The sequence below is a fragment of the Corticium candelabrum genome, chromosome 9, assembly GCF_963422355.1.
Source record: "Corticium candelabrum chromosome 9, ooCorCand1.1, whole genome shotgun sequence".
Taxonomy (NCBI): Eukaryota; Metazoa; Porifera; class Homoscleromorpha; order Homosclerophorida; family Plakinidae; genus Corticium; species Corticium candelabrum.
In genome coordinates, this window is record NC_085093.1 from 1,460,135 (window position 1) to 1,484,560 (window position 24,426).

The 24,426-nt window shown below is 41.4% G+C and overlaps 9 protein-coding genes across 10 annotated transcripts; 5 read left to right on the top strand and 4 right to left on the bottom strand.

Moving 5' to 3' along the window:
• Positions 1–131: 131 nt before the first annotated feature.
• On the top strand, positions 132–2,811 carry LOC134184179 (ribonuclease H2 subunit A-like). 2 transcript variants are annotated; one of them, XR_009970629.1, is made up of 8 exons: positions 132–249; positions 316–387; positions 449–575; positions 634–721; positions 1,540–1,677; positions 1,729–1,844; positions 1,968–2,091; positions 2,625–2,811. XR_009970629.1 is itself a non-coding variant. In XM_062651801.1 (8 exons), exons 1-8 carry the CDS (start codon positions 150–152, stop codon positions 2,752–2,754), a joined length of 876 nt encoding a protein of 291 aa, XP_062507785.1. In that variant the 5' UTR covers positions 132–149; the 3' UTR covers positions 2,755–2,811. The 2 variants fall into 2 exon arrangements, 1 of the variants encoding a protein (XP_062507785.1); XM_062651801.1 differs by having other exon boundaries at positions 1,729–1,825.
• Positions 2,596–4,755, bottom strand: LOC134184177 (protein SPT2 homolog). The gene is made up of 5 exons (XM_062651800.1): positions 4,599–4,755; positions 4,384–4,504; positions 3,530–4,322; positions 3,388–3,462; positions 2,596–2,902 (listed from the first exon to the last, which is right to left on the bottom strand). Exons 1-5 carry the CDS (start codon positions 4,656–4,658, stop codon positions 2,797–2,799), a joined length of 1,155 nt encoding a protein of 384 aa, XP_062507784.1. The 5' UTR covers positions 4,659–4,755; the 3' UTR covers positions 2,596–2,796.
• LOC134184176 (uncharacterized) lies at positions 4,702–8,829 on the top strand. The gene is made up of 13 exons (XM_062651799.1): positions 4,702–4,812; positions 4,880–4,984; positions 5,223–6,063; positions 6,197–6,279; positions 6,341–6,529; positions 6,664–6,758; positions 6,818–6,874; positions 7,473–7,604; positions 7,670–7,789; positions 7,850–7,943; positions 8,011–8,144; positions 8,421–8,536; positions 8,594–8,829. The coding sequence occupies exons 1-13, from the start codon at positions 4,807–4,809 to the stop codon at positions 8,698–8,700; spliced, it is 2,079 nt and encodes a 692-aa protein (XP_062507783.1). The 5' UTR covers positions 4,702–4,806; the 3' UTR covers positions 8,701–8,829.
• LOC134184180 (protein BUD31 homolog) lies at positions 8,666–10,150 on the bottom strand. Its single transcript, XM_062651802.1, has 5 exons — positions 10,023–10,150; positions 9,909–9,966; positions 9,513–9,577; positions 9,391–9,455; positions 8,666–9,050 (listed from the first exon to the last, which is right to left on the bottom strand). The coding sequence occupies exons 1-5, from the start codon at positions 10,147–10,149 to the stop codon at positions 8,898–8,900; spliced, it is 468 nt and encodes a 155-aa protein (XP_062507786.1). The 5' UTR covers position 10,150; the 3' UTR covers positions 8,666–8,897.
• A 215-nt stretch (positions 10,151–10,365) lies between these two features.
• LOC134184957 (uncharacterized) lies at positions 10,366–11,431 on the bottom strand. The gene has a single exon (XM_062652733.1). The coding sequence runs from the start codon at positions 11,401–11,403 to the stop codon at positions 10,531–10,533; it is 873 nt and encodes a 290-aa protein (XP_062508717.1). The 5' UTR covers positions 11,404–11,431; the 3' UTR covers positions 10,366–10,530.
• A 254-nt stretch (positions 11,432–11,685) lies between these two features.
• Positions 11,686–13,061, top strand: LOC134183986 (small ribosomal subunit protein uS4-like). The gene is made up of 2 exons (XM_062651587.1): positions 11,686–12,120; positions 12,783–13,061. Exons 1-2 carry the CDS (start codon positions 11,723–11,725, stop codon positions 12,961–12,963), a joined length of 579 nt encoding a protein of 192 aa, XP_062507571.1. The 5' UTR covers positions 11,686–11,722; the 3' UTR covers positions 12,964–13,061.
• On the bottom strand, positions 13,005–14,810 carry LOC134183985 (cleavage and polyadenylation specificity factor subunit 4-like). Its single transcript, XM_062651586.1, has 8 exons — positions 14,697–14,810; positions 14,175–14,378; positions 13,750–13,845; positions 13,597–13,690; positions 13,477–13,534; positions 13,322–13,399; positions 13,224–13,253; positions 13,005–13,164 (listed from the first exon to the last, which is right to left on the bottom strand). The coding sequence occupies exons 1-8, from the start codon at positions 14,797–14,799 to the stop codon at positions 13,099–13,101; spliced, it is 729 nt and encodes a 242-aa protein (XP_062507570.1). The 5' UTR covers positions 14,800–14,810; the 3' UTR covers positions 13,005–13,098.
• A 24-nt stretch (positions 14,811–14,834) lies between these two features.
• Positions 14,835–15,888, top strand: LOC134183987 (28 kDa heat- and acid-stable phosphoprotein-like). Its single transcript, XM_062651588.1, has 6 exons — positions 14,835–14,858; positions 14,916–15,013; positions 15,078–15,231; positions 15,291–15,429; positions 15,502–15,707; positions 15,785–15,888. The coding sequence occupies exons 1-6, from the start codon at positions 14,849–14,851 to the stop codon at positions 15,811–15,813; spliced, it is 636 nt and encodes a 211-aa protein (XP_062507572.1). The 5' UTR covers positions 14,835–14,848; the 3' UTR covers positions 15,814–15,888.
• Positions 15,831–24,059, top strand: LOC134183988 (mediator of RNA polymerase II transcription subunit 11-like). The gene is made up of 4 exons (XM_062651589.1): positions 15,831–15,935; positions 15,995–16,105; positions 23,532–23,624; positions 23,760–24,059. The coding sequence occupies exons 1-4, from the start codon at positions 15,891–15,893 to the stop codon at positions 23,922–23,924; spliced, it is 414 nt and encodes a 137-aa protein (XP_062507573.1). The 5' UTR covers positions 15,831–15,890; the 3' UTR covers positions 23,925–24,059.
• Positions 24,060–24,426: the final 367 nt, after the last annotated feature.

Consider the following 24,426-nt stretch of genomic DNA (forward strand, 5'->3'; position numbering starts at 1 on the left):
CCGTTAGGTATAGAATGATAGAGGGCTGAATCGAAACGCATGCTTCTCGATTTTGAATACGTTCACGGTTGATTAAAGTTTAGTCACGTGGCTCTGTCCCCGGGTCTCTCGTGCGCGCGCGCAAACTTCACTGCAATTTGTTGACAGATATGGCTGGAAAAGAGAAACTTGAATCAAATATTCCTCAAGCAACTAAGACACATAATGTTTGTGCAGGTATAGATGAAGCAGGAAGAGGACCTGTGTTAGGTGAGAAGTTCAACGCTAATTAATTAACAATAAAAGATTACCAACGACTAAAACTATTATGAGTAGGTCCTATGGTATATGGACTGTGTTTCTGCCCTTTGTCCGAGAAGGAACGATTTGCTCAAATGGGATTTGCTGGTGAGATCACGTGATATAGGCCTAAATTTTCATGTCAAACAATTAATACAAATTTTTTCAGATTCCAAGCAGCTCTCAGAAGAGAAAAGAGAAAAGTTATTTGAGGATATAAAAAAGGCTACAGAATTTGTGGGATGGAGTGTGGAAATATTATCTCCCTCATTTATATCAACTAGCATGCTGGCAAGGTGTGACTCGGATTTGCTGATTAATTCAAATGCAATGTTTGAGAAGTTTGCTTTACAGATCCAAATACAATCTCAATGCATTATCTCACGACAGTGCTATAGGTCTAGTGAAACGTGCACTTGACAATGGAGTGAACATCACAGAGGTGCACTATCGTAATCATATAGATTCTTCAGCAGTGGCATAGTTAGAGGTATTTACTGTAGAATTGTGGAGGGCCACAATGATACTAAATTAGTTAGTAAGATTAACATGTACATACGTGATTTATTTAGAGTGTATAATATTACTATGTGGTTTGCAACACAGAGGAAACAAACATTCAAAATGGCTGCACCCAGTTGGTTACCAGTCAATGACCCTTCAGTTTCATAATATATATATATATATATATATATATATATATATATATATATATATATATATATATATATATATTACGCAGTGCATATATTTTTAAAAACTAACCCAAAACCAACCCAAACCCCCCACTCTACAAAAAGTCTAGAACGTCATTAGAGCAATCTACAGACAATCTCTCTAGAATTATCTTTGCATTATACAACCAGAGTTTAACAGAAAGCCGTTGGTGGAAATAGGATGTGGCCTGGCTCATTGTGAGATGACTGTGGAATGTTGTTCTTCTGCAGATTGATTTTAAAATCTGGAGACTAGATGGCGACCACAAGCCCAGACTTTCAACAACTAGTGGATAAAACACACCTCCATTCTCACTAACAATATCTTTATATGAGCTGTCTTTCTCTCTTTCTCCAGCTTCTGCAGCAACCCCTGCTTGACAAGCTGCCTTTACCATATATGTTGGTAAGTAAGTATATATATATATATATATATATATATATGTAAGCTAGTAAGACATCATACAATTTATTTTTGTTCTGTGTAAGTAAAAGTCGGACTTGCATTCACTGAATTAAATATTCTGTTATTGCTGCCGTATAGCTGTATGTTGACACTGTTGGAGACCCAGCAAAATACCAAGCTAAGCTATCACAGTTGTTTCCACATATTCAAATTACTGTTGCCGCCAAGGCTGACTCACTGTTTCCAATAGTCAGTGCTGCGAGCATCTGTGCCAAGGTGACTCGCAGATGAATTTGACAACCACTGTGATAGTAATTATGTCATTAGGTGATACGAGACGAAGCCGTGAAGAACTGGCAGTTTGTGGAAGCTTTACCATATGATTGTACGTCGTATGAGTCATATGGGTCTGGTTATCCTGGAGGTCGGTTGCTGCTGTGTCAGTGAGTAAATGTTAACGACTACTAAAATTTAGTACAGACAACACATTTAATTCTACTATTGTGATCAAATTCAATGCCAAACTGTGCTATAAACTTGCCATTTTGACTGTATTATGTGTCTAGATGCTCACACTAAAGAGTGGTTGGAGAGTGTTTGTGATCCTGTATTTGGCTTTCCGCAGTTTGTCCGTTTCAGCTGGTCTACAGTCGATAAACTTCTAGAACGGAAAGCTACAGCTGTTGAATGGTGAGTGTATGCATTCATGCACGATGTAGTTGAGCAGTAGATGTCAAAGTAATTGGTCAACCACATTAGTCTATATTAATAGAGCATCTGGTTTTTATGCTAGAACTTGAGTCCCAGGACATCACATATATAGTGTAAGATGCATACATAGGGGGCATCGGAACCGATCGATTTGGTCCGTCCTGGAGTGGGCCAATATTCAGAAAGTCAATGTTTGCCGGTTGCCCATTGGCACAAACTTTTGTTGCAATGTATAGGGGTGATTAAAGATTCGGTAATAAATCAGTTATCACCGTTTGATTGATTTGTCCACTTCTTCCCCGCACCATACACATGACAAGAAACAAATAATAAAATAAAAGATACACACAACACAAATTGGTGTTTGTCCTGTCCTACATGCCTACTCAGTATGCGTTAGGACTGGCCAATGTCAGTTTGCTTCCACAGTATACGTAATGTCTTTATGATGTAAAACGGGTAGCTGAGTACATCCAGCAACAGTCTGTTTGATAATTGATATTTTAATGTAGGGAAGATGATGATGAAGATGAACAACCAAAAGGTACAGTTACGCTAAGCCAGTTTTTCAGTAAGAAAGACAAAGTAAAGAAACATAGATTCTTCGAAGAGAGGAAACTGTCTACAGTACAAGATCTATAAATATTTGTTGATAAATGACTAGTACAAAACTAGACAATCGACTTAGTTTCTGTATGACTGGTGCGTATTATCATTCTTCTTTCGCTTGGCCATCATTTCCCTTTCTTTCCTCTCTTCTTCGAGATCTTCCAGATGCCCTATCCTAGCACTAACAACAATAACAAATTACACTACATCAGCACATCAGCAACTAAATTACATCATCCATCATGTGTACATGGACACTACTTCATAATTAATGTAACTGCCAGTACATGTACTGCTGCCTGCACCTTTGCCATATAATAAAATCAAACTAACAGACTGGACCAAGGAACAAATTACATATGTAGAAATAGTGAATCAATCTTTTATATATATTTCATTACTGTCCAATGGACGACACAGATGGTGGCAAACTGCACCACTTTCATCCTTGAAGCATTTCCTTTTTTAATATGCTGTGTTGCAACTGTGAGTTGTAATTATGTGTGCTAGGATTAGGGTTAGACCAAATGCATCTGTTTGTTACGTAAAACGTTGTACAATTAGTGAGTCAAACTCATCAACTTAAATATTTTCTCTTTGGTATTATACACAACAAGGGGGTAACACAGATACGACTGCTCGTGTATTAATAAAACTTAGTTTTACCTCATCTTTTCTTCCTTCATTATGTCACGATAGCTGGTCTCCATGCATGCGGTTGATGGATTTTCGAATCCATATCTAACATACAAATGAGAACATCAGTTGCTTCAAACTTAACAGTGACTTAATCCCAAATCTTCCTCACTTGTGCCGGTCATATCCAAAAATTTCTCTGATGTGTGAGGAAACGTCGACATCTTCTGAATCGTCATCATCTATGAAATCCAACTCTTCAGAGACACGATGATGTCTCTTCTTTGAAGTTTTTGTTTGTTGTGTGGTTTTTCTAGGAAAGTCATCGATACTAAGATAAGGATTCACATGTAGTCTCTTTACTTTCATTTCTTCACTGCTGCTCTCTCTATTCCTCTTATCGTGTCTTCTCTTGTGAAATTGATGTGAAGAGTTTTCAATAGTTGTACTGGTCATGGTGCATCTAGGGAGAGCTTTACTTGCTGCCTTAATTGGTTGGGCTCCATTAACACATTTTTCTTTCACTCTAGTCCCGATGCTTTTTCCTTCATGAATTGTCTGTTTTCCTGTCGTTTTGTCTCCACGAATTGGCTTTCCAATGCTATTCAATGAAACTTCTTTTTGTGCATGTGCCTTACCAGTTACTTCTCTTGCAGATTTTGTTTCTCTTTCCTTTTCTTTCCCCTTCATTTCTGCTTCCTTCTGTTCTCTAGCCAAGCTCATTAACTCTACGAAATTCATGGGTTTCCTGTCTTTGGTTGTCTTTTCAACAGCTTCTCTCTTTCTAGATCCATACTCCTTCTTTCCCACCTCCCCTGAAGGCCAAGTGTCCTTCTTTCTTATGTCTACGGTTTTTTGCTTCTTCGAGGACACACCATGGCCAGTAGACCTTTTTCCGTCATCTAGTTCTAAATCATCGACCTTTCTTCCGCCTCCTCTTTTCTTAACTGAACGTACGTGTACAACTGTGTTAGTAAACAGTACATGAGACGAGACAGTGAATCGACAGTATGCTCAGAAACTTTCCTGGAGGTAGATGTGGTTTCTTCGGCAAGTGAGCTGTTACTGCATCTGACGAAATAATAAGACTATTGCTCTTCTTTTCAGCTGCTTCTGACTCAGCCTTCCTTCGTTTCCGCTCGTCCAACTTCATAAACAAGAACAAGAACAAAGTACGTGTGTGGTCTACGTTTGTCAGTGATCATACAGTGTAGACTCTATACTCATCACAACTACTGTACCTTTCGCTGTATCTGAAGATTATTCTGTGCTGCTACTTTCATCAGCTGACTGAAATCCATAACAGTTTGTCAGAAGTTCAATGACGTATGGGCTAATCGAAGAAAAAGATGGACTGTTCCGGTGTGAGTGAATTATCCGGGCTCTGAAGAATTAGCCTAGTCTCCCGTGACGTAGCTTAAGGCGGCAAAAAGGTTTATTTATCATTTTATGGAAGTACGTACGTACAGTACCTAATATTTTATGGTGCTCTAGTAATTACCTTGTTTAATTTTGTACATAGAGTGATAAAAAGGCTTGTGACATCGACAAACTAACTGTAGCGGCTCTGAAGAGACGAAGATTAGAATTAGAGAAAGAAACGGAGAGGTTGAAGAAGATACTAAAGGTTTTGCTACTCGCTCTCGCTCTCTCTCTCTCTCTCTCTCTCTCTCTCTCTCTCTCTCTCTCTCTCTCTCTCTCCTCCTCCTCCTCCTCCTCCTCCTCCTCCTCTAGCTATATAGCTTGCGAGTTTCTGTTTGCTCGTTCTTTTCTCTGTAATTCTTCATATGTGAGATTAGTCTTCTTGAGAACTATATCAAACTACACAATAAATTTTAAATCAGACACATGTATACCTTAATTAGCGTGCCAAATCAAAAGTAAGAAGTAAGCAGAGGTCAGAGAATCAAGGCTTACCTTATGGAACTCAGAGTCAATATCAAAATCAAACTGATTCTATTCAAAACTCCTTTCCGTCAGTTGCAACATTCAACAAACTATTGTCACCATTGATGCTGTCTTCATCAGTGTCTGGTCAATTGCCACAAAGGAGAGTATGTCGATTTCCACCAATTAATTTGGTTGACATTCAAGCAACAGAATCCGAATTTTGTCTTTCAACCACTGAATTTGGAGAGATGATGAACAAAAAGAGTGACAATAGTTTGCATAAAACTGATTCGGGTGCCTCTCATGATGCTGACATAAACACAAGGACAACGCACGAGAACGTTTGTTCTCATTCTCATCTGAGTGTTGATTGCAATAAAGACATTTCACATGTACTCACTTCTCATCAGTCGTTTGATGAATGTGTCGGTGAAGACTGTCAAATGATGGATGATTGTATTACCAAAAAGAAACAGACAAATGACAGTTTATCACATTTTGCAATTAGTGCTGATAAGTGTGAAACAGTTGAAGAAACTAATGAGTCAAGTAACTCTCATTCACGCTGTTTGAGTATGGAATTCTTCAGTAAACAGTTTAACTCACAATGCCACAAGACTGCGGACATAGTAAGAAAGAGTTCCAGTCAGCCAGTTCAAAATGATGAACATTGGAAAGAGTTGAGAGTGTATGGACGGCAGTTTCGACCAGCAAGAAAATCGATGTCATTTTCTGTTGGTGATTGTGGTACTCATGTTCGTGATATGAGCATCTGTCTTCACAATGAAGCAATGGTTTCTCAAGAGTTAGTTCAAGGTACGATGTTGATATGTTTATTCACTTGTCTGTCTGTCTGTCTGTCTGTCGGTCTGTTTCTCTAACTCTTCTTTTGCTGGCTTGCTGTTGTTTTTCAGTCCACTTGTATGCTTGTGACACTGGCTTGTTACAGAACAATCTGAAAATGGTAAATCAACAAGTAATAACAGTATAAACAATGACAGTGGACTGTGTGATGTGACAGTCAGCTTACAGGTTAGAGTCCTAAACTGTATTGCGAATAAATTTAGAAACATAATTCAAGTGTTGCTTATAGCACTTCAATTCAGTTGAAGCTGTCAGCTGCTGTTCAGGCAAACTATTGCTACATGATACTGATACAAAGAAAGGAACACAACAGGATGATGTATTTATTATTGCAGTTAGCACTGCATGCCATTTAGTTGTATGGCATAGTACCACAGCAGCCAATTGGCAAGTCTTGCTTGCTTTGCCTCTTAACAAGGTGAGTTGTGTTAATTCTTAATTAATACTGTGAAAGTATGTACTGTACAATAAATTGTGTTGACAGTGATTAATGTAGAATGCGAAATGATTACGGTATGTGATTTATATGTCAGTACACAACTGTGTGTCTAGGAAGAAGGCGAGGTCGTCAAGCAGTTGTCAGTGGTTCCCGTCTCCTCTGGAATTTGTGTAGTTGGTGGAGGAAATTTTATATCTTGTGCTGTCAGGTAAAGTAATATCGTACAAATAGATAACACTTATAGTTTGCTGATGTCGTTTTTACCAGAGTGTATCGAATTGTCTCACTTGAAAGCTTTTCATTCTTTGATGTTTACTCTGAAAAGTAAGAGATGAGCTCAGTCATGAATTTTGTCAATGTTTTTGCTGGACACAATGAAATCGCACTGTACAACTTTCTATCTTACTATATGATTGCCATAGCATACAAAGTGAAAACTGCTGGTTGCTGTGTGTGACATAGCAGTGGCTTCGTCTTCTGGTCACAAATTAGCTATGCATGTGCTTCTGTCTTTCTCTGGCTCTCAAGGGTTACTAACTGTATTACGTACTTTGTGACAGTTTGCCTTCTGTTTGAGTCATGCCTTCCACAACTGAATCTATGGAATAAGCGTGGATTCTAGCAAACACATGACCCTTACTGGTGTGTGAGTCGTAGAAGTCCAGAGGCAGCTGATGGACATGCTGCAGATAGAAAATGAGCAGCAAGTAGCTTATTGGTTGGAGCGGCATGGACACTGGTTCAAGTTGTTGCCACTCACTCATGGGACCGACATATAGTGAACCAGACTTTATAGCTAGACATGGTTTGATGCAAACTGCTTTCTTTAAATTTGTGCTATTTGTTTACATTCTTTTGATGTATGGTGGGTTTTTGTATTAGAGTAATGTAGATCTAGTTTTAAGGCATTGTTGTTCTATAGTACTACGTTCAAGCAGCTATGTGTCATATCATCATGTTATTCTGGTCTAAGTGACGATTACCTAGTTGACGCAACAGTGAATAAGTCCAACGTTTTACAAGTGATTCGACACACAATGGGCAGTAACTGGTGGTTAGAATCTGTTAATAGTATGGTGATGGTAAATTAGAGGATGATAACAGTAACTATTGGTATAGTGAAGTGGTTGATTGTCACACGCTTCCAACACTCGAGTCATCGAGTGACTTACACTCTCTCCAGTCTGTTTCTCACAGTGACATGATGATTGGAACAACATCATGCTGCATACTCGTTTGGTACACAAAACACTTAGCATGTTGTAGAATGTGAGTTTTGATGAAGTTATTTGTTTATAGGAATGTGATTTCTTGTCTTCTGTTAAACTCAGTTTCTCTTGGTGATGTACATATTCCTCTTTCATTATATTGCCTTTCAGCTGTACACGACAAGGTTATATTCATAATTGCCTGTATTAAATGTGATTTATGAACTGTATCCATGATGCTATGCTGATTAGGAAGTGATATTTTTGACTCTTATTCATACTTCACCAAACGGGCACTCAGGATGCACGTTGGTTGCGTATCATGAATCTGCAGGAGTTTGTACTAAGTTGGTTGACTATGCTCTCATGTGTGCAGAATCAAAGAGGTATATATATACTGTATGTCCTCTTGGTTTGGTAGTTGTGTGAAAGGTAATCTTAACAAATGTATATTGCATAATGTATATCATTCATACTAATCTTGACTACTACGCTAATAGGGAAAAGTAGTTTGCATAGCTTAGTTCTTTGTTTGTAATGATGAAGGGGAGAGGCTCAGGTTTGTGTGTGTGTGTGTGTGTGTGTGTGTGTGTGTGTGTGTGTGTGTGTGTGTGTGTGCGCGCGCGCACGCATGGCCACTCTGAGGCAACCTTGTGTTTTAGATTTACTGGTGTTGGTATTGAAATGGGGAGAGAAATCATTGCAGCTTTGGAACCACAAACAGTGGGAGTATGGAATAAACTAACTGGTCAATGTTCTAGAATATTCCACCATGAAGGTAACGTTTGGTACAATGAGACTAAAATTACTCACAACTCTACTTTTGTTCCTTCAGTTGGCATTACCAGCACATGTTGTCACGAGGAGAAACAGCTTCTGTTACTAGGGTTAGCAGATGGAGATGTTCTTGTGATCAAGTATAGCAATTTATTAACAGAATGACATCAAACATTCAGGTGAGAAACAATTCTCCACCTTACATGAAGTTAGCTATCATTAACATGAAACTGATTTCAACTATAGAGGAAGACAAGCTGATCTCCAGTAATTGTTTATACCTTAGCACATAGGCTGACATACGTGTCTACTACTTTAAGATGCAATACAAAGAGTAATACTAGTAATTAGATCCTTAGCTGTTATCCAGAGCAACCCCGGCAACCACAGTGAACACATTCAACAATTTTGCCTTCTTCTAGTTTGCTCTTCGGTACACGGCAAATACAATTTGAACCAAAATTCATGTCTTTGGTTTGAATGCAGCGAAGACAGCATAGATTCTCATATCCTTGCTGTAACGAATTACACAACACAACTCATTATTATTTCCTCATTGACTGTCATAACTATCTACATGCACCATGCACTTAGAACTGAGTCTAACACCTTGCTGTCTTAGCACAAGCTTCAGCTTTTCGACAAAACAATTGCTTTACTTGTCTGTCGAATGGAAGCAAGTGTAATCCCCTATGTTGGCAATAAGATACATAGGGAAGTATCTGTGACAGTAGTGTGTGAGGGACTGTAACTACAGATCTGAAGATGCATGCAACACTATCAACTGCAACGTTTTATTGTACTTTGTACAGTTAATTAAGTTAGCACTACATGGTAACGGAAACCTGAAATTACCTTTTTCCACTTGGCTATCAGATTTTGATCTGCTATTCCTTCATTAAGGCAGTAGTCATAGAGTTCTACAAAAGATATTGCTGTATTGACAGCGAGGCAAAGAATGTTGACATAAGAAGAACCTCTGCTGATGGCTCGTCGTTTGTAAAATAAATCAAAAATATATCTTGACCTTTGGTGATGTATCCTGAAGAAAAGTGCTTTCCATCATGAAGCAAATGTTATGATTATAACAATAGAGAAAGAGAGGAAGGATAGCTGGTAGACAGACACACAGACAGACATTTTAAAAATACTTGACAAACACGCGTCTCTTAATTAATTAATTGGAGCTATATGTACGTGTGTATCAAGACTACTATGGTTAGATGAGATATATTGAGTCCACTCAAGCAGTCGAAAAACGAACTGACAGTCGACGGTTTAGCTAAACAGACACAACGTGCAAGGGAACGGATGATGATAAACTCAGGATACAAACTCAGGACCCCCTTTAGTTAACCAAACGGTTGGCTCACCTGAATATTGGCCACATGGCTTCTACCTTCCTTTTACCTTCGTGTGTCTCAGTTTCAGCTACATCAAACATCTCATCAGCAGCTGCGTCTAGAGTGAATTACAGATAAAGTTACCCTCTCTCATCTTCTGATCCAGCTCATCGAGTGTGGGTTCAATGAGCTCCCATCCCTCTGGTGGCCTCTTCCTACTTCTCCGTACTTTCGGCATAATTTTGTGGCCGTGCACTAGACCTGTACGCATGCGCATTTAAACGATTGAACAGTGCAACGATATCCCGGATGTAATCGGAAGCATATGAGGGTGTGGTCTGCACTTAAAGCAGTGACAATGCTAACTATATCTACATTTATCTGTGTCAATAACTATATCAAAGTTCGGATGTACAGTAAACTGGAATAGGTTGATTGCAAATTAATTTGGAATGGATGATCATCAGATGTAGTGAACAGAGGTTAGTTAACTTTCCAAATGCAACATCAGATATATTCTTGATTTACTGTTTATATACTAATAATGCTATTGTTTTGTATTAAATTTTAGTGACCTAAGTCTGTGCTGTGTAGCTACTAGCTAGGGCTATAGCGCAGGTCTAGCAACGTCTTTGTGCCGTAATTTACTAGGTCACAGTTTTTTCTGTGTTGTTGAATTTCCCCTTCTCTTCGAGATTCTCATTAGCTCTTGCCTTTGCCGTCGCGCTCCTTCCATCTTTTTGTTGACGTCCAATATGAAACGGTTGAGTGACGACAATTCGTTGATCAGACCTTTGATAAGAGAAGTCGTTTCAGCTAGACTATCGTTTGGCAATGGAATACATTTGGCCACAACGCTTGCTTCTGACACGGACATGATGAGTTGAGAGTCGGTAATTTCAACTCGGTCTATGTCCGCACGCAGTTCTGCTTCATTTGATGTCGACTGTTGTTCATCATTTTTACTCAGATGTTCGTCAGTCAATACTGAGATTGCAGTGGACACTACTCCTTTTGTTGTGTCGTGTAGATCTACATTTATTTCTCTGTTTTCGTCACTGCTCTGTATCAGCTGATTCTCATAATTTACGTTGCTGTTTGTTGATTTCTCGCTCTTCTCAAAGTCGTTGTCCTTTTGTTCATCAACTGTGTCTTCAGCTTTCTGAATTGCGTCCACACTCGCGCAATTTTCTTTGTGGAAAAATTGTTGCTCTTCGCGCCTTTCCTCCTTTTTCCGGTCAACGTTGGTTGTCTGTGGTGCACTGCAAGTGAGCTTGTTTTCTACGTCTGCATTCATTTCGTCCGTAATGCTTGTCTTTGCGTTGGACGACCTACATACCGGTGATGCGGATGACGACAAACCGTCCTTGATTCGGTCCCCCACCGCTTCATCAGTGTCGACATCATCTTCGTTTTGTTCACAAAATCTCTTTGGTTCCAATTCATCTGCCTTCGTGCCCTCAATTCTCTTGGAGCCAGGCCTGACAGCAGGTTCACAGTTAGCCTGCACTCCCTCATCTATCATTTGTGTGTCTTTTCTACTTTTACCGGCTTTCAATTGACTGCTGATGACTGAATGCGGTAGGTGTACTACGTAGCAGTTTTACTAGCCTAGTAAACTATATATATATATATATATATATATATATATATATATATATATATATATATATACAAATATAAAAGTAGTTTAGGTTTATGGATTAAGATAAACCAAAAGTACTAAATTTTGTAATGTACTAGACTGCATTTATGTCTAGTTAACGCGCGCTACACGTGTACCATCACTTAGCGTACTAGACTCTTTGACCACTCATTGGCGTCCATCTTAGAAACACGTGTCGATGGTTCGGACTGTTTGTTCGAAGACTTACCAGACGCCTCGGCGGCCGTTCGAGAAAGAACGACTCGACCACGAGCTCAAAATGATCGGTGAATACGGTCTGCGCTGCAAACGTGAAGTGTGGCGCGTGAAGTACGCGCTCGCCAAGATGAGGAAAGCGGCAAGAGAGCTGCTGACACTCGACGAGAAAGACCGGCGACGGCTGTTTGAAGGCAATGCCCTTCTTCGTCGTCTGGTTCGTGTCGGCGTGCTGGACGACAGTCGCATGAAACTCGATTATGTGTTGGGATTGAGAGTCGAGGATTTCCTCGAGAGGCGACTGCAGACGCAGGTTTTCAAGCTCGGATTAGCGAAGTCCATCCATCACGCCAGAGTACTCATCAAGCAGAGACACATTCGGTAAGTCGTCGACACAAAACGGCATGAAATTTTTACTGTAGAACAAATTGGTTTTTAATGTTGGGAATGTGTGTAAATTAGATGGCCTGCTATCGAACACTTGACTGTATGTGTGTATGTAAGTCCTTCCACGACTGTTTCCTTTCGAAATTGTTTTGTGTAAAAACAAACTGTTGAGCGGAAGTAATCTCGGTGGAAGACAGTAAACACAAGAGTGTAAACGAGCATGCGCACTTATCTGTAGTACAAGATGGGTAATATGCACACGAAGAAGGCGCTCTCCTGCTATTCTTTAGAGTCAGTCTTGCTGTTGCTATGGCTGAAGTTGTATTGATGATGCTTTTATTCAACAACTACGACTTATCAGGGACCCAGTTGGAGGCATTAATGCGCAGACTGGAATCTTGGTTTAGGGTTGGGCTCAAGCTACTGAAATCATACTGTACTTCTGCCTTGTTTTCGCCATTTGTCCAACGTGGGCATGCGTAATAGCCTACCTCCACCAGCTTAACCATCATTTCACCAGTAGACCTCGACCTCTACCACTTAATCCGGTGGAGATTAAAGAAATGCACCCTAAGGGTTATACAATACTTTGAATGTCCTGAAGCTGCAGCAGTTGACTAGACTTAGTATGATTAATTGTCACTTTGTATGTGTAGAGTTAGGAAGCAAATTGTGAATGTCCCCTCATTTATTGTGAGGTTGGATTCTCAGAAGCACATTGATTTTGCATTGACGTCACCGTACGGAGGAGGCAGACCAGGGAGAGTGAAGAGAAAGAACATGAAGAAGGCACAGTCTGCAGCGGGTGGAGATGACGACGACGAAGACGACGATTAAGAAGTTTCCGAAGCGAACAGATGTTGTAGTCGTATGATGTTGTCGTTATACCCGCGACTGATCATTTATTCAATAAAGTTTCGAAAAATTATTAGTTATGATGCTTGTGTGCACTACTGCATGTGTCTAGAACGTTCAACTCTTGCTTGTTTGTGCATTTCGCATCTGTGGGACAGCCATTGCTCCTGCCCCTCGGGGGCACTACACACAACATAAATGAGTGAATTTGCTGTATCGTACAACTTATAACTGTGTCTCACCCGGTTGGCATAGTGACCCTTTTCTCCACACTAACAATAGACAGGAAAGTACCGATGTAAGTCAAATATGTCGACATCTCAAGGATCAATCGTCTCACCTTGAAACATGTGACCTGATCTAGTGGTCGTCTTACTCCGGGCACGTAAGGCTGTGGCTCAAAATGAGTCAGCTCTAACTGAAAAAGGATCCAAACACTCGTCAATAATAATAATAATGTTTGAAAACTAAGTTGATATCAATAGCATGACTTACTTTTGTTCCTTGGTTGGAAGTACCTTGACTCAGGTATGTAGGTAACTCAAAACGTGGACTAAACAAAACAGTTATACATATTATATATTAATATTAATGATAATCTGTAGACATCCATACTGTACAAATTTGCAATGGGATCCTTCTACACAGAACCCGCAAAGGTAGTTCTGACACAAAACTCTTCTAGTGTGACGATTTCGACAGTGCGGACCTGCATACGAGTATGTGAAGAGGATTGTACAGGAATTAGTGGAACATCGTTTGACTGACCGTGTTTACAGAAACCTCGGTCGTACCATGGGCAGTCTTTCATCTTTGACTCAGGATCGATATGTTGGTATGGACAATCTTTATTGTTACAAACACCTTGAAGATACAATACTGAATGACGTGCCTTGTATACGATACATATGGACATACACACACACACACACACACACACACACACACACATACACACACATGTACACACACACACACACACGCACACACACACACACACACACACACACATGTACACACACACACACACACACACACACACATGTACACACACACACACACACACACACACACACACACACACACACACACACACACACACACACACGCACACTATGATCCCAACTAAACAACCAACCAGACCGAGACACACGAATTGAGAACAAGCAATAAACAACTAAATACAATCATACCATATTTGGCATAGAAGTAGCATTCGGGCATCTTTGTCATATCGTACTCGTGTAAAAATTCGCACAAGTCTCCTTTCTTGCACAAGCCCCTTAGCCAGTGTTTGCATACGACAGATTTATCACCAGTTGTGTGACGGAATGGACAGCAACTTCCACGAGGGCAAACATTCCGTAAGAAAAATTCACAAATAGCAGCACCTGACTCTAGACACAGTAACAAAAAAACTGAACCTCAGAACAGGCTGCCCAGAAATGACTATCTATATTCTTATCTCGATCCTACTGTCTGTGTGTGTGTGTGTGTGTGTGTGTGTGTGTGTGTGTGTGTGTGTGTGTGTGTGTGTGTGTGTGTGTGTGTGTGTGTGTGTGTGGTGTGTGTGTGTGTGGTGTGTGTGTGTAATAATGCATATGTACAAACATTCTTCCAGTCTATATAAACTCATACTTCTTATTCTGCTTTGGTAAACAGTAAATTCAATTATTAACAATTATAAATAATTAATATATCGATCATAACCGTACTGTCCATTCCTTCAAAGGGCAATGGCTGTGCACCGAGTTGAAGCTCGAGCGATATCTCAATGTCGAAGATAACGTCATCTACGTTACAGATGATTTCCTGCATTGTGTACGTTTCCCCCGACTGACTATTGCGCATGCGTATTCCTTAAATCATGCCTCGCGGTACGTTACTGACATTGCTTGTCGTGTGTTCGTTCTGATTTCACGTCGTTTATACAGGTAAGGGAAGAGGTCACAAGGGAAGAGCCAGACACTACACAACCGAGGCAGAAGTAGAGGAGGGACGAGAGAAAGCTCGCAGACAGAAAGAATGGCAGGTGGGTCGTTGCAACGTCATCTTGTGTATAGGCGGAACTCTACTTTCTTTGTTTTGCTTTCTAGCGGAAAAAGGGACTTCTTGAAGAATCTGACGAGGAAAGCGAAGAAAAGAAGAGCCGTGATGGTGAGACGAAGGAAGATGGAGTTGCAAGAGCCGCGAAGATAGACATACACGATGATGAAGAATCAGAATCATCTGACAGTTCAAGTGACGAGGAGGAAAGACACTGAAATAGAGAGACTCGTGTAGAAGTTCGAAGGGTCTTAATAAATTGCAGGAAACGGAGAAGAGAGCGAAGACAAAAGGAGTAGAAGACTTGATTGAAATCGAGAATCCCAATCGGGTTTCAGACAAAAGAAAGAAGGCTACCGATATTGATTTAAATGCAAAAGTTGAACTGACCAGAAGAGAAAGGTTAGTTATACTTGTAATATCAATGGTAGTCTAATTTATAGTTTGTGTATGTATTAATAATTATTGTGATAGAGAGGCAATTGAAAAGGAACGAAGTGAAGCTCATTATCGAAAGCTGCACATGGAAGGCAAGACAGAGGAAGCTCAGGCGGACTTAGCTCGGCTAGCCTTAGTTAGAAAACAGAGAGAGGAGGCTGCGAAAAAGAGAGAAGAAGAGAAGAAGAAAAAGGGAGACGAAGAAAGAGCGAGAATAGAAGAAGAAAAGAAAAGAAAGGAAGGTTAGTGCATGATGGTCAATTTAATTAATTAATTAATTTTATTTATGCAATAACAAGTTTTATGCTTATGTTTTCAGGGGCTGGTCATCGATCGCGGAGGAAATAGTCTAACATGTGTGTAATTTATTACTAACATTGTGAACTGATTTGCATGCTGTATGAATACATACGGGATATTGCAGCATGAGCGTGTCTGGTCGGTTGCGGCTACTCGAAGAGATTGAAAAGGTTTAGGCATCGTGTCGATGTAAGTTAACTTACAACGAACGTATCTAGTGGTCTGCTAGGATGTCGTCAAGATGGTTAAAGCAGCTGGTCAGTGCTTGCAAGAACTGAGCAAGGAACCAACGTCACCGTTGGTGACCGAGCATACGACGACGTTTCTCGCAACTTTACAGGTTGAAATTCCTTGCAATAATTGTCATGACTGCTACAGTACACATCCATAATTGTGTGCGTGGGCGCGGTCATTGTGTTGGTCGTGAATTCTATTTATTAATTTACGCAATCGCTTTTCAGCCTTAAGTTAATCTATCTATCTATCTATACTACTATATAAAATTGTCGGTGTTTGTATATATATATATATATATATATATATATATATATATATATATATATATATATGTATAAGTTTGATAGCCGGCTAGACCGGATCACCCACGAGGCTAAAATTTGGGGTACAGGCGTAACTCGGCATGGGTAAGAACATGGGCAGGGTGGCGTCGTCTTCCAGTTGTTTCAGTCGGGTCCCCTTTTGGGGGTGCATTGTGGAACAACATAGTGTGCGACATAGTGCTGTATAACTATCTCTAGGGGGGTTTCATTCAGAAAGGAGACTGACCGCCCCTGATAGACTTAATTTGAAGAAAGATGCGTTAATTGGCCTTTATCTCACAGCGTATATACAGTTTTGTTTTCTCCTAAGTCATTCTTTGTTGTCCACAATGACATGCCTTTGTTACGTCACAATGCTTAAAGGAGACTGAATGCCCTTGATAGACTCAATTTGAAGAACGTTGCGTTACGCGGATTTCATCTCATAGCGTAGTTTTGTTGGCTCATAAGGTCATTCATTGTTGTTCACATGCCTTTGTTACATTACAATGCTTTCTAGCGGTTCTATCAGACTGGGTTATCTGAGCAAGCTGTAGTTGATTTTGCTTATCTTGAACATCAAACTACGTCCAGAGCAAAGACATTGGTTCCGAAAAGAAATATTGAGTGGTGTTACATCTAAAAGGCTAGCATCAAACGAGATTGTTGCTGTTTTCTACCTACACATCTAAAGTCAGAAAAAGTTAGAATTTAATTTAAGGCATACCTTTCTACGTATTTGTACCTTTCAAGGTCATCCATTTAACACAGCATGCCACCAAAAAGTTCAACCTGTCACGCCACTCTGCCAGCTTAAGAAGGCAATCTTCCACTCTCTTGGAAGAGACAGAAGAACAGTGTCAGAAACGCCGACAAGACCTCTGTGCACGAGCAGCTTCAAGGAGAGCATCTGAAACACCAGAACAACGTCAGAAACGCCGACAAGACCTCTGTGAACGAGCAGCAAAGAGGAAAGCATCTGAAACACCAGAACAGAATGAGGTACGGATTGAGAGTGTTTGCACACGAGCAGCTGCAAAGAGAGCGGCTCAGCCAGACGTAGAAAGGGAGACTGAGATACGAGAACGTCATCTGCGGACATCAATTGGATCAGCATGTCATTGCACTCCAGCACATGACATACTCTTTGAAGTATTGAAGATCTCCGGTGCTGCATTCAATTACGACTCATCTCTTGATTATTCAATTGCGGCGCAGATTGGATTGATGTCTTAGAGCTGCGGGAAATGTGGAGCATTGAAATGGCAGAAGGAAACGAAAGGCATGCGCTGCTTGAATGGCAAAGTTTCTTTGCCAACACTTACTTCTCCTCCAGAACCTCTCCAAACTCTGCTAAAGGGAGAAACAGCAGAGAGCCGTCATTTTCTTGATAACATGCACAAGTACAACAGCTGTTTTCAAATGACGAGTTTTGGAGCTGACAAAGAAGTCATTGAGCACGGCTACATGCTAACTTTTAAGGTTCAAGGGCAAGTTTATCACACTATCGGCAATCTTCTTCCAATGGCCGGTGAAGAGGCCAAGTTTCTCCAGATCTACTTCATTGGAGACCCAAAAGACCAGGCTAAACGACGAGGTCAGGTTATTCCTGGAACCAAGCTCCCCATTATTCGGTCCCTTCAAGACATGCTTCACCAAAACAACTATTTGGTCCACAGTTTCAAGTATGCATTTGAAAACCATTTAGGAAGAGAGTTTGACATTGTCATCAATCCTGACAAGGTACCTTTGGGGAACATCACCGTCGCTTCAATGCTCCTGTTGTTTTTGAGGTGGCAGCTGTCATTTCTGGGTAAGAGAAGGGACAGCGTGACATCATAATCAGACACAGAAAAAATGAACTAGAGAGGATCAGTTCATCTAATAGGGGCGTACGACAGACTTCAATATCCACTCATCTACACCAGAGGTGAAGACGGCTACTATTGGCAAATCTACAAGCAAGATTCAGGTGGCAGTCCAATAGACAAAAAGGTGACAGCTATGGAGTTTTATGCATACCATCTAATGTTATGGCTAGGGCCTTTAGACCACCTCTTTTGCGAGCGAGATCTTTTTCATCAGTTCTTGGTAGACATGTATGCGAAGATCGAGAGTGAGCGACTTGCTTACATTGTCAGCCATCAGAAAGAGCTTAGGGTAGATGATTATGCTCAAATTCGAGATTCTATCAATAATGATGCTTCCCATGGCCATGAGCTTGGAAAGATGGTTATTCTTTCCTCAACTTTCACGGTTAGGCCAAGGTACATGCAAGAAAAGTTGCAAGATGCTCTGACATATGTCAAACGCTATGGCCTTCCTGACCTTTTCATCACATTCACGTGTAATCCAAAGTGGGCTGAAATCACTGCTGAGCTACTGCCAGGACAAGCTTCCTGTAACCTTCACGACATTATTGCCAGAGTCTTCAGACAGAAGGTTGTCAAACTAATTGATCTCTTCACCAAATACAACATCTTTGGTCTCACCCGATGTGACATGTACTCAATTGAGTGGGAAAAGTGTGGCCTGCCCCACGCCCACATTCTTCTCTGGTTACAGCAAAAACTCCATCCTGCCCCGATTGACTCTTTTATCAGCGCCGAACTGCCCAGTCAACAAGAAGACCCCAAGCTACACGATATCATTAAGAGCCACATGGCTCATGGACCTTGCAGTCGCTTCAATCCTAACTCTCCGTGCATGAAGGATGGGAAATGCACAAAGAACTACCCTAAGCAAGCCTTGAAGGAGACTCAGACTGGTCGCGATGGCTACCCGCTCTACAAACGCTGCAAACCAGAAGATGGAGAGTCAACAGCCAAGATCAACTTCCGACTCTGTGGCCAATACCAAGAAGTTGAGATTGACAACCGGTGGATTTTTCCTTACTGTTCCTTGCTTTCTCGCGTCTTTAACGCCCACATAAACGTCGAATTTTTTTGCAACTCTGTCATGTCAATCAAATATGTTTGCAAATACATCAACAAGGGGTCGAACATGGCAGTCTTCAACCTTAAGGAAACAGACAGAGATGAGGTCAGGCAGTACCAGACCGGACGCTACATCAGCAGCAACGAAGCAGTGTGGAGAATCCTTGGCTTCCCTATACATGAACGCCACCCAGCCATTGAACACCTTGCAGTTCATGTGGAGAATGGACAGAGAGTTTACTTCACAGCACGGAATGCTGCACAGATGGCACAAGAGCCACCTAAAGACACAACACTCACAGCCTTTTTCAAGCTCTGTCATGAAGATGAATTTGCTTTCGCAATCTCTTTTACTGGCAGGTACCACGCTACAGTTCGAGTCAATACTATTGACACATTTCCGGTTTACTTGTACTATTTTTGGAAAGTCTTCTTGTTTTTGCTATGTAATAAGAAGCCCGCGCCAGATTTTTCTCAAACAGCTGAAAAGCAGTCACAAACGCTATTCCATAGCCTGCACATCCGCTTAGAGAACTTTTCCATCGTCAAATGAGTTGTGAAAGACAACCCCGCAATATTCTATTACTATACCGCTCTGGTACCAAGAAGCCATCTGTTATCTCCCAACTTTTACGTGTTTCTCGCTCTAATGTTTACTGAACTCTCAAAAGATTGGACGCCAGAGAAGGTAGAGCTGAAAACCATCTAACAGCCTAGTGAACATGACGCACACAAGGAACAACGAAATCAGCAAACAAACTTGCCCATCAGTTAGCGGCGCAGAAAGAACTTGTCATCAGTTCTTCCACCAGCAGAAGAGAACTTCATGATGCAGGCTATCGCTACACTATGCCTAAGAAAATTCCGCTAGTGAAACTAAAAAACGAGATTCTGGGCGCGTCACCGTCTTGATTGGCCCGCTAACTTACCAGATCTTGCACGAAATAGGAAACCTCTGGGCGGTCATCAAGGGGCGTGTTGAGCTCAAAACGTTCATGAGTTTGAAGACGTAATCCAGGCGGAGTGGCAGTTGCTCACGCTTTGTGATCTGTTGCTGTACATCGAACGCATGTGTAGCCGAATGCGCCTGTGTGTAGCTAGCGGGGAGATGCTATCAAAAAATGAAAGGAGGACACAAGCTACTGATGCGCACTTGTGTGTTTCCGAAAGTCTAACGAACCTACGAGCATACACAATAGTTCTTTTCTATCTAGGAAACGTACATCACGTGAAAACGGATGCGTGTCTGCTCATGCTACCCATGGTCACGCCTCCTAGCGTAAATGTGTCAATAGTTTTGACGCGGACTGTACTATACCTGGAATTCCAGTGGCCGGAGGTGGCAAAGGCGAAAAGCAGGTGAAGAGGTTGAGGGTCATCCAGGCATCAAGTCTTCTGACGTTCTAGGAAAGGTATACAGCATCCATCCAAACCAGTTTGAGTGCTTTTTCTTGTGCATGCTTCTCTTCAAGATCAAGGGTCCGCAGTCATTTCAAGATCTCCTCACTGTTGCTGGTAATATTTGTCCTACTTACAGAGAAGCTTGCAAGAGGAGAGGGTTACTGGAAGATGACGCTCACTGGGACATGACTCTCCAAGAGGCGTCAGGTTTTCAGGTACCATGCCAGCTCCGAAGGGTATTTGCTCACAACTGTGACCTTTCTTCCCCTCCAACACTTTGGATGAATCATCGTGAAAGCCTTTCTGAAAACATCCTCTATTGTGATAGCCAGCAGAACCGAAACATGTCCTTTGACTTTGACAACACTGTCTTCAACCAGGCTCTCATCTTCATTGAGGATGCTGTGATCTCACTTGGTGGCAAGGCTGTTGATGAAGACGGTCTCCCTAAACCAGACAGAAGGAAAGCGACCACTCCAATTGAGATTATTAGAGAAACCAGCTACGACGTCAGAGAACTTGCTGAATTCGTCGTTGAGAATGAGCCTAAGCTGGTGGATGACCAGAAAGCAGCATACAGCAGAATTATTGACAGTGTAGAGAAAACCGTGGGTGTCTCTTCTTCCTCGACTCTCCAGGAGGAACAGGAAAAACGTTTGTCATCAACCTCCTTCTAGCAGCTGTCCGACAGAACAAGCGCATCGCGCTTGCAGTCGCCTCCTGGAATTGCTGCTACTCTCCTCTCTGGTGGAAGGACTGCACACTCAGTCTTCAAACTACCCCTCAATCTGTCCCTTGCTGAAGCTCCAACCTGCAACATCTCCAAAGGCACAGCCCTTGCTGAAGTTCTGAGCCAGTGTAGTCTCATTGTCAGGGATGAGTGCACCATGTCTCACAAAGCAGCTTTCGAAGCCTTAGACAAAACTGCACAAGATATTCGTGGAAACAAGTGCCTCATGGGAGGTGTGACTTTCACTATGGCTGGAGAATTTAGGCAGACTCTTTCTGTTGTTTCTCGAGGAACACGAGCTGACGAGATGCAAGCATGTGTCAAATCCTCCTATCTATGGTGTCATTTTACCAAGCTCAGCCTCAATACTAACATGAGGGTCCATTTGCATGGAGATCGCCGGGCAGAAATATTTTCTGAGTGTCTTCTCCTGCTAGGCAATGGCAAGATGGTGCCTGATCCTGATGGTCAGATCACCATGAAAGACATTGGCACAGTGGTCGATATAGAAGAAGAGCTGATAAACAAAGTCTTTCCCAACCTTCATCAACACTTTAGGGACCACAAATGGCTATGTGAAAGAGCGATACTTGCCCCAAGGAATGATGCTGTGGGACAGATCAACTTGACCCTCCTCCACCAGATTCCTGGATCCGTTCAAGTCTACAAATCTGTCGATGCTCTTTTTGATACCTCCGAAGCAGTCCAGTATCCAGTAGAATTTCTTAACTCACTGGAACTATTTGGTGTACCTCAGCACAGGCTTGAGCTAAAGGTTGGTGTATCTATCATTCTTTTACGAAACCTTGACCCTCCAACGCTTTGCAATGGAACACGATTGGTGGTTAGGCAGCTCCTACCCCATGTAATCGAAGCAACCATTATCACAGGCAATACTACAGTACACAACGTCTTCATACCAAAAATACCAATCAGGCCTTCAGAGCTCCCTTTCCAGCTCAAGCGGCTTCAGTTTCCTGTGTGTCTCAGCTTTTCAATGACAATCAACAAGGCTCAAGGGCAGTCCCTTACCATTGCTGGCCTCAGTCTTACCACGCCCTGCTTCTCACATGGCCAGCTATACGTGGGGTGCTCAAGGGTTGGCTCCTCAAGCAATCTGTTCGTACTGCACCAGAGGGAAAGACACACAACATTGTTTACCCTGAAGCTTTGACATCTTGCAAGTAAATATGACCGCTCCCAGAGATCAACCAGTAGGTGCCTATTCTATTTCACCGAATCTTTAAAAAATCAGCTTTTTTAAGAGCCACAAAATACGCTCAGAGAGTCAGATACTACTGACGTATAGTCGATACTAGATACATGACCCGTCCTTTGTGTGAAAGAAATTCTTCATGAGAATTCTTCAGAGATACACTTCGTAATAAATTAGAACGGGTGAATGAGATATACTTTATCAATGCATACAACGATGAATTAAATAACCACCAATAATCTAATCTGTCGTGCGGAGAACGGACCAGTAAGCTATTTGTGTCGATTTCTACCAAAAAAACTGCACATGACGTGTCTACATACACTTAAACTAAGTCTTTCGTCATAACACTACTGTACTCTGCCCGTACGACGGACGGGTCATGTATCTAGTGAATTATAAACCTCCATAATGAATTAATTAATTAAGGTTACTAGGACATGAACGACTGCAATTATTTGTAGCAATTTTTTGACGTTACAGCTGAGAAGTCACTGCATCTACGGTAGCCTCGTCCACAGACTCTCTCGCGCTAGTCTTGTCCGGTGCCCATATAACAATTCCAGGCATGAGAATTGTCATACGGGCACCGGACAAGACTAGCGCGAGAGAGTCTGGGGACGAGGCTAACTGCATTGGACTACGTGATAGTGAGGAATGCTTGTATGCATGTCAGGTGTTTTTTTTTTGGTTTGCTTACTTGTGTATGCGTGTGTGTACATATGTGTATGGGTGGGCCAGAGTGTAAAGTTTGAAACATTTCATTGCATTGTTGCTCATTTAAAATTTATGACCAATCGTGAACATGATCAAGTGCTCGGACATTTGAACAGTCGATACACATAATGTACAGTAGGACATCAGTTAGTCACAACTTGTTGGAAATTGCAAATCCAGATGCACGTTGTTTGTAGTAGTAATGTTGCTTCTTATTTCACATGCAGAGTGTTGATCAGAGACTTTCCGAACAACTCAACTATCTGTCACAAGTTACAACTAGCCAATGGCATGGCGACTCTACCTACTTAGCAGAAAGAGTAAGCTAGATACTGTTGATATCAATTGCAGTCTTTTGCTGTTGATGCTTTTATTTGGGGCACAGTGAAAATTGGAGGGAGAGGAGTACTGTATTTTGTTAATTAATCATTTAGACATCATTACATACTGTGTAGGAGTTTTGGTTGACCTGCCAGAGAACGGAACTTGTGCAACAAGAGCTGAGAAAGTTGTCCGACCTTATTAGGAAAGGTGAACTAGAAAGGAATGAGAATTGTGAGACAATTGACCCATCAGAAAACATACAGCCAATGGACACAACGGATTCTCTAACAGTTTGAGTAGTTTGAAGGTACAAGGCTGTTAAGTTAATTTGCCTCTATGAGGTGCGCTGCAATAATTAACTCATTTATTAACTGTGCACAGCTAATAAATCCCTACAGGGTTTGATTGTCTAAAACAGTATCTGTTGTATTGATGCGCTGTCCACAGTCCTCTGGTGTTGCTATACTGCAACATGATGTCTTCCTAAGGCGCGCATGCGCTAAGGTTACAGTAGTGTGTTAGTAGACGAACGGACGGTTTCCAATTGGAATGCAGCGCATGCGCTCATGGTTATCGCTGGTGGCAGCGCTGTGCACGTGGCAGTTTAGCCCTCATGTCGTTTTTTGTGTGTGAAGTAGCTGTTCCGTGTTGCCTACTAGCAGCTGAGGGATTAGCATTGCAGTGCTTTTTATTTAATAAATTACATTATATACTAAGTAGTTGTTTCTTACTGTACAGTACACGTGTACTCTCCTAGACGTTTGAACATCTCATCTGTAGATGACAAGACTAATCTTA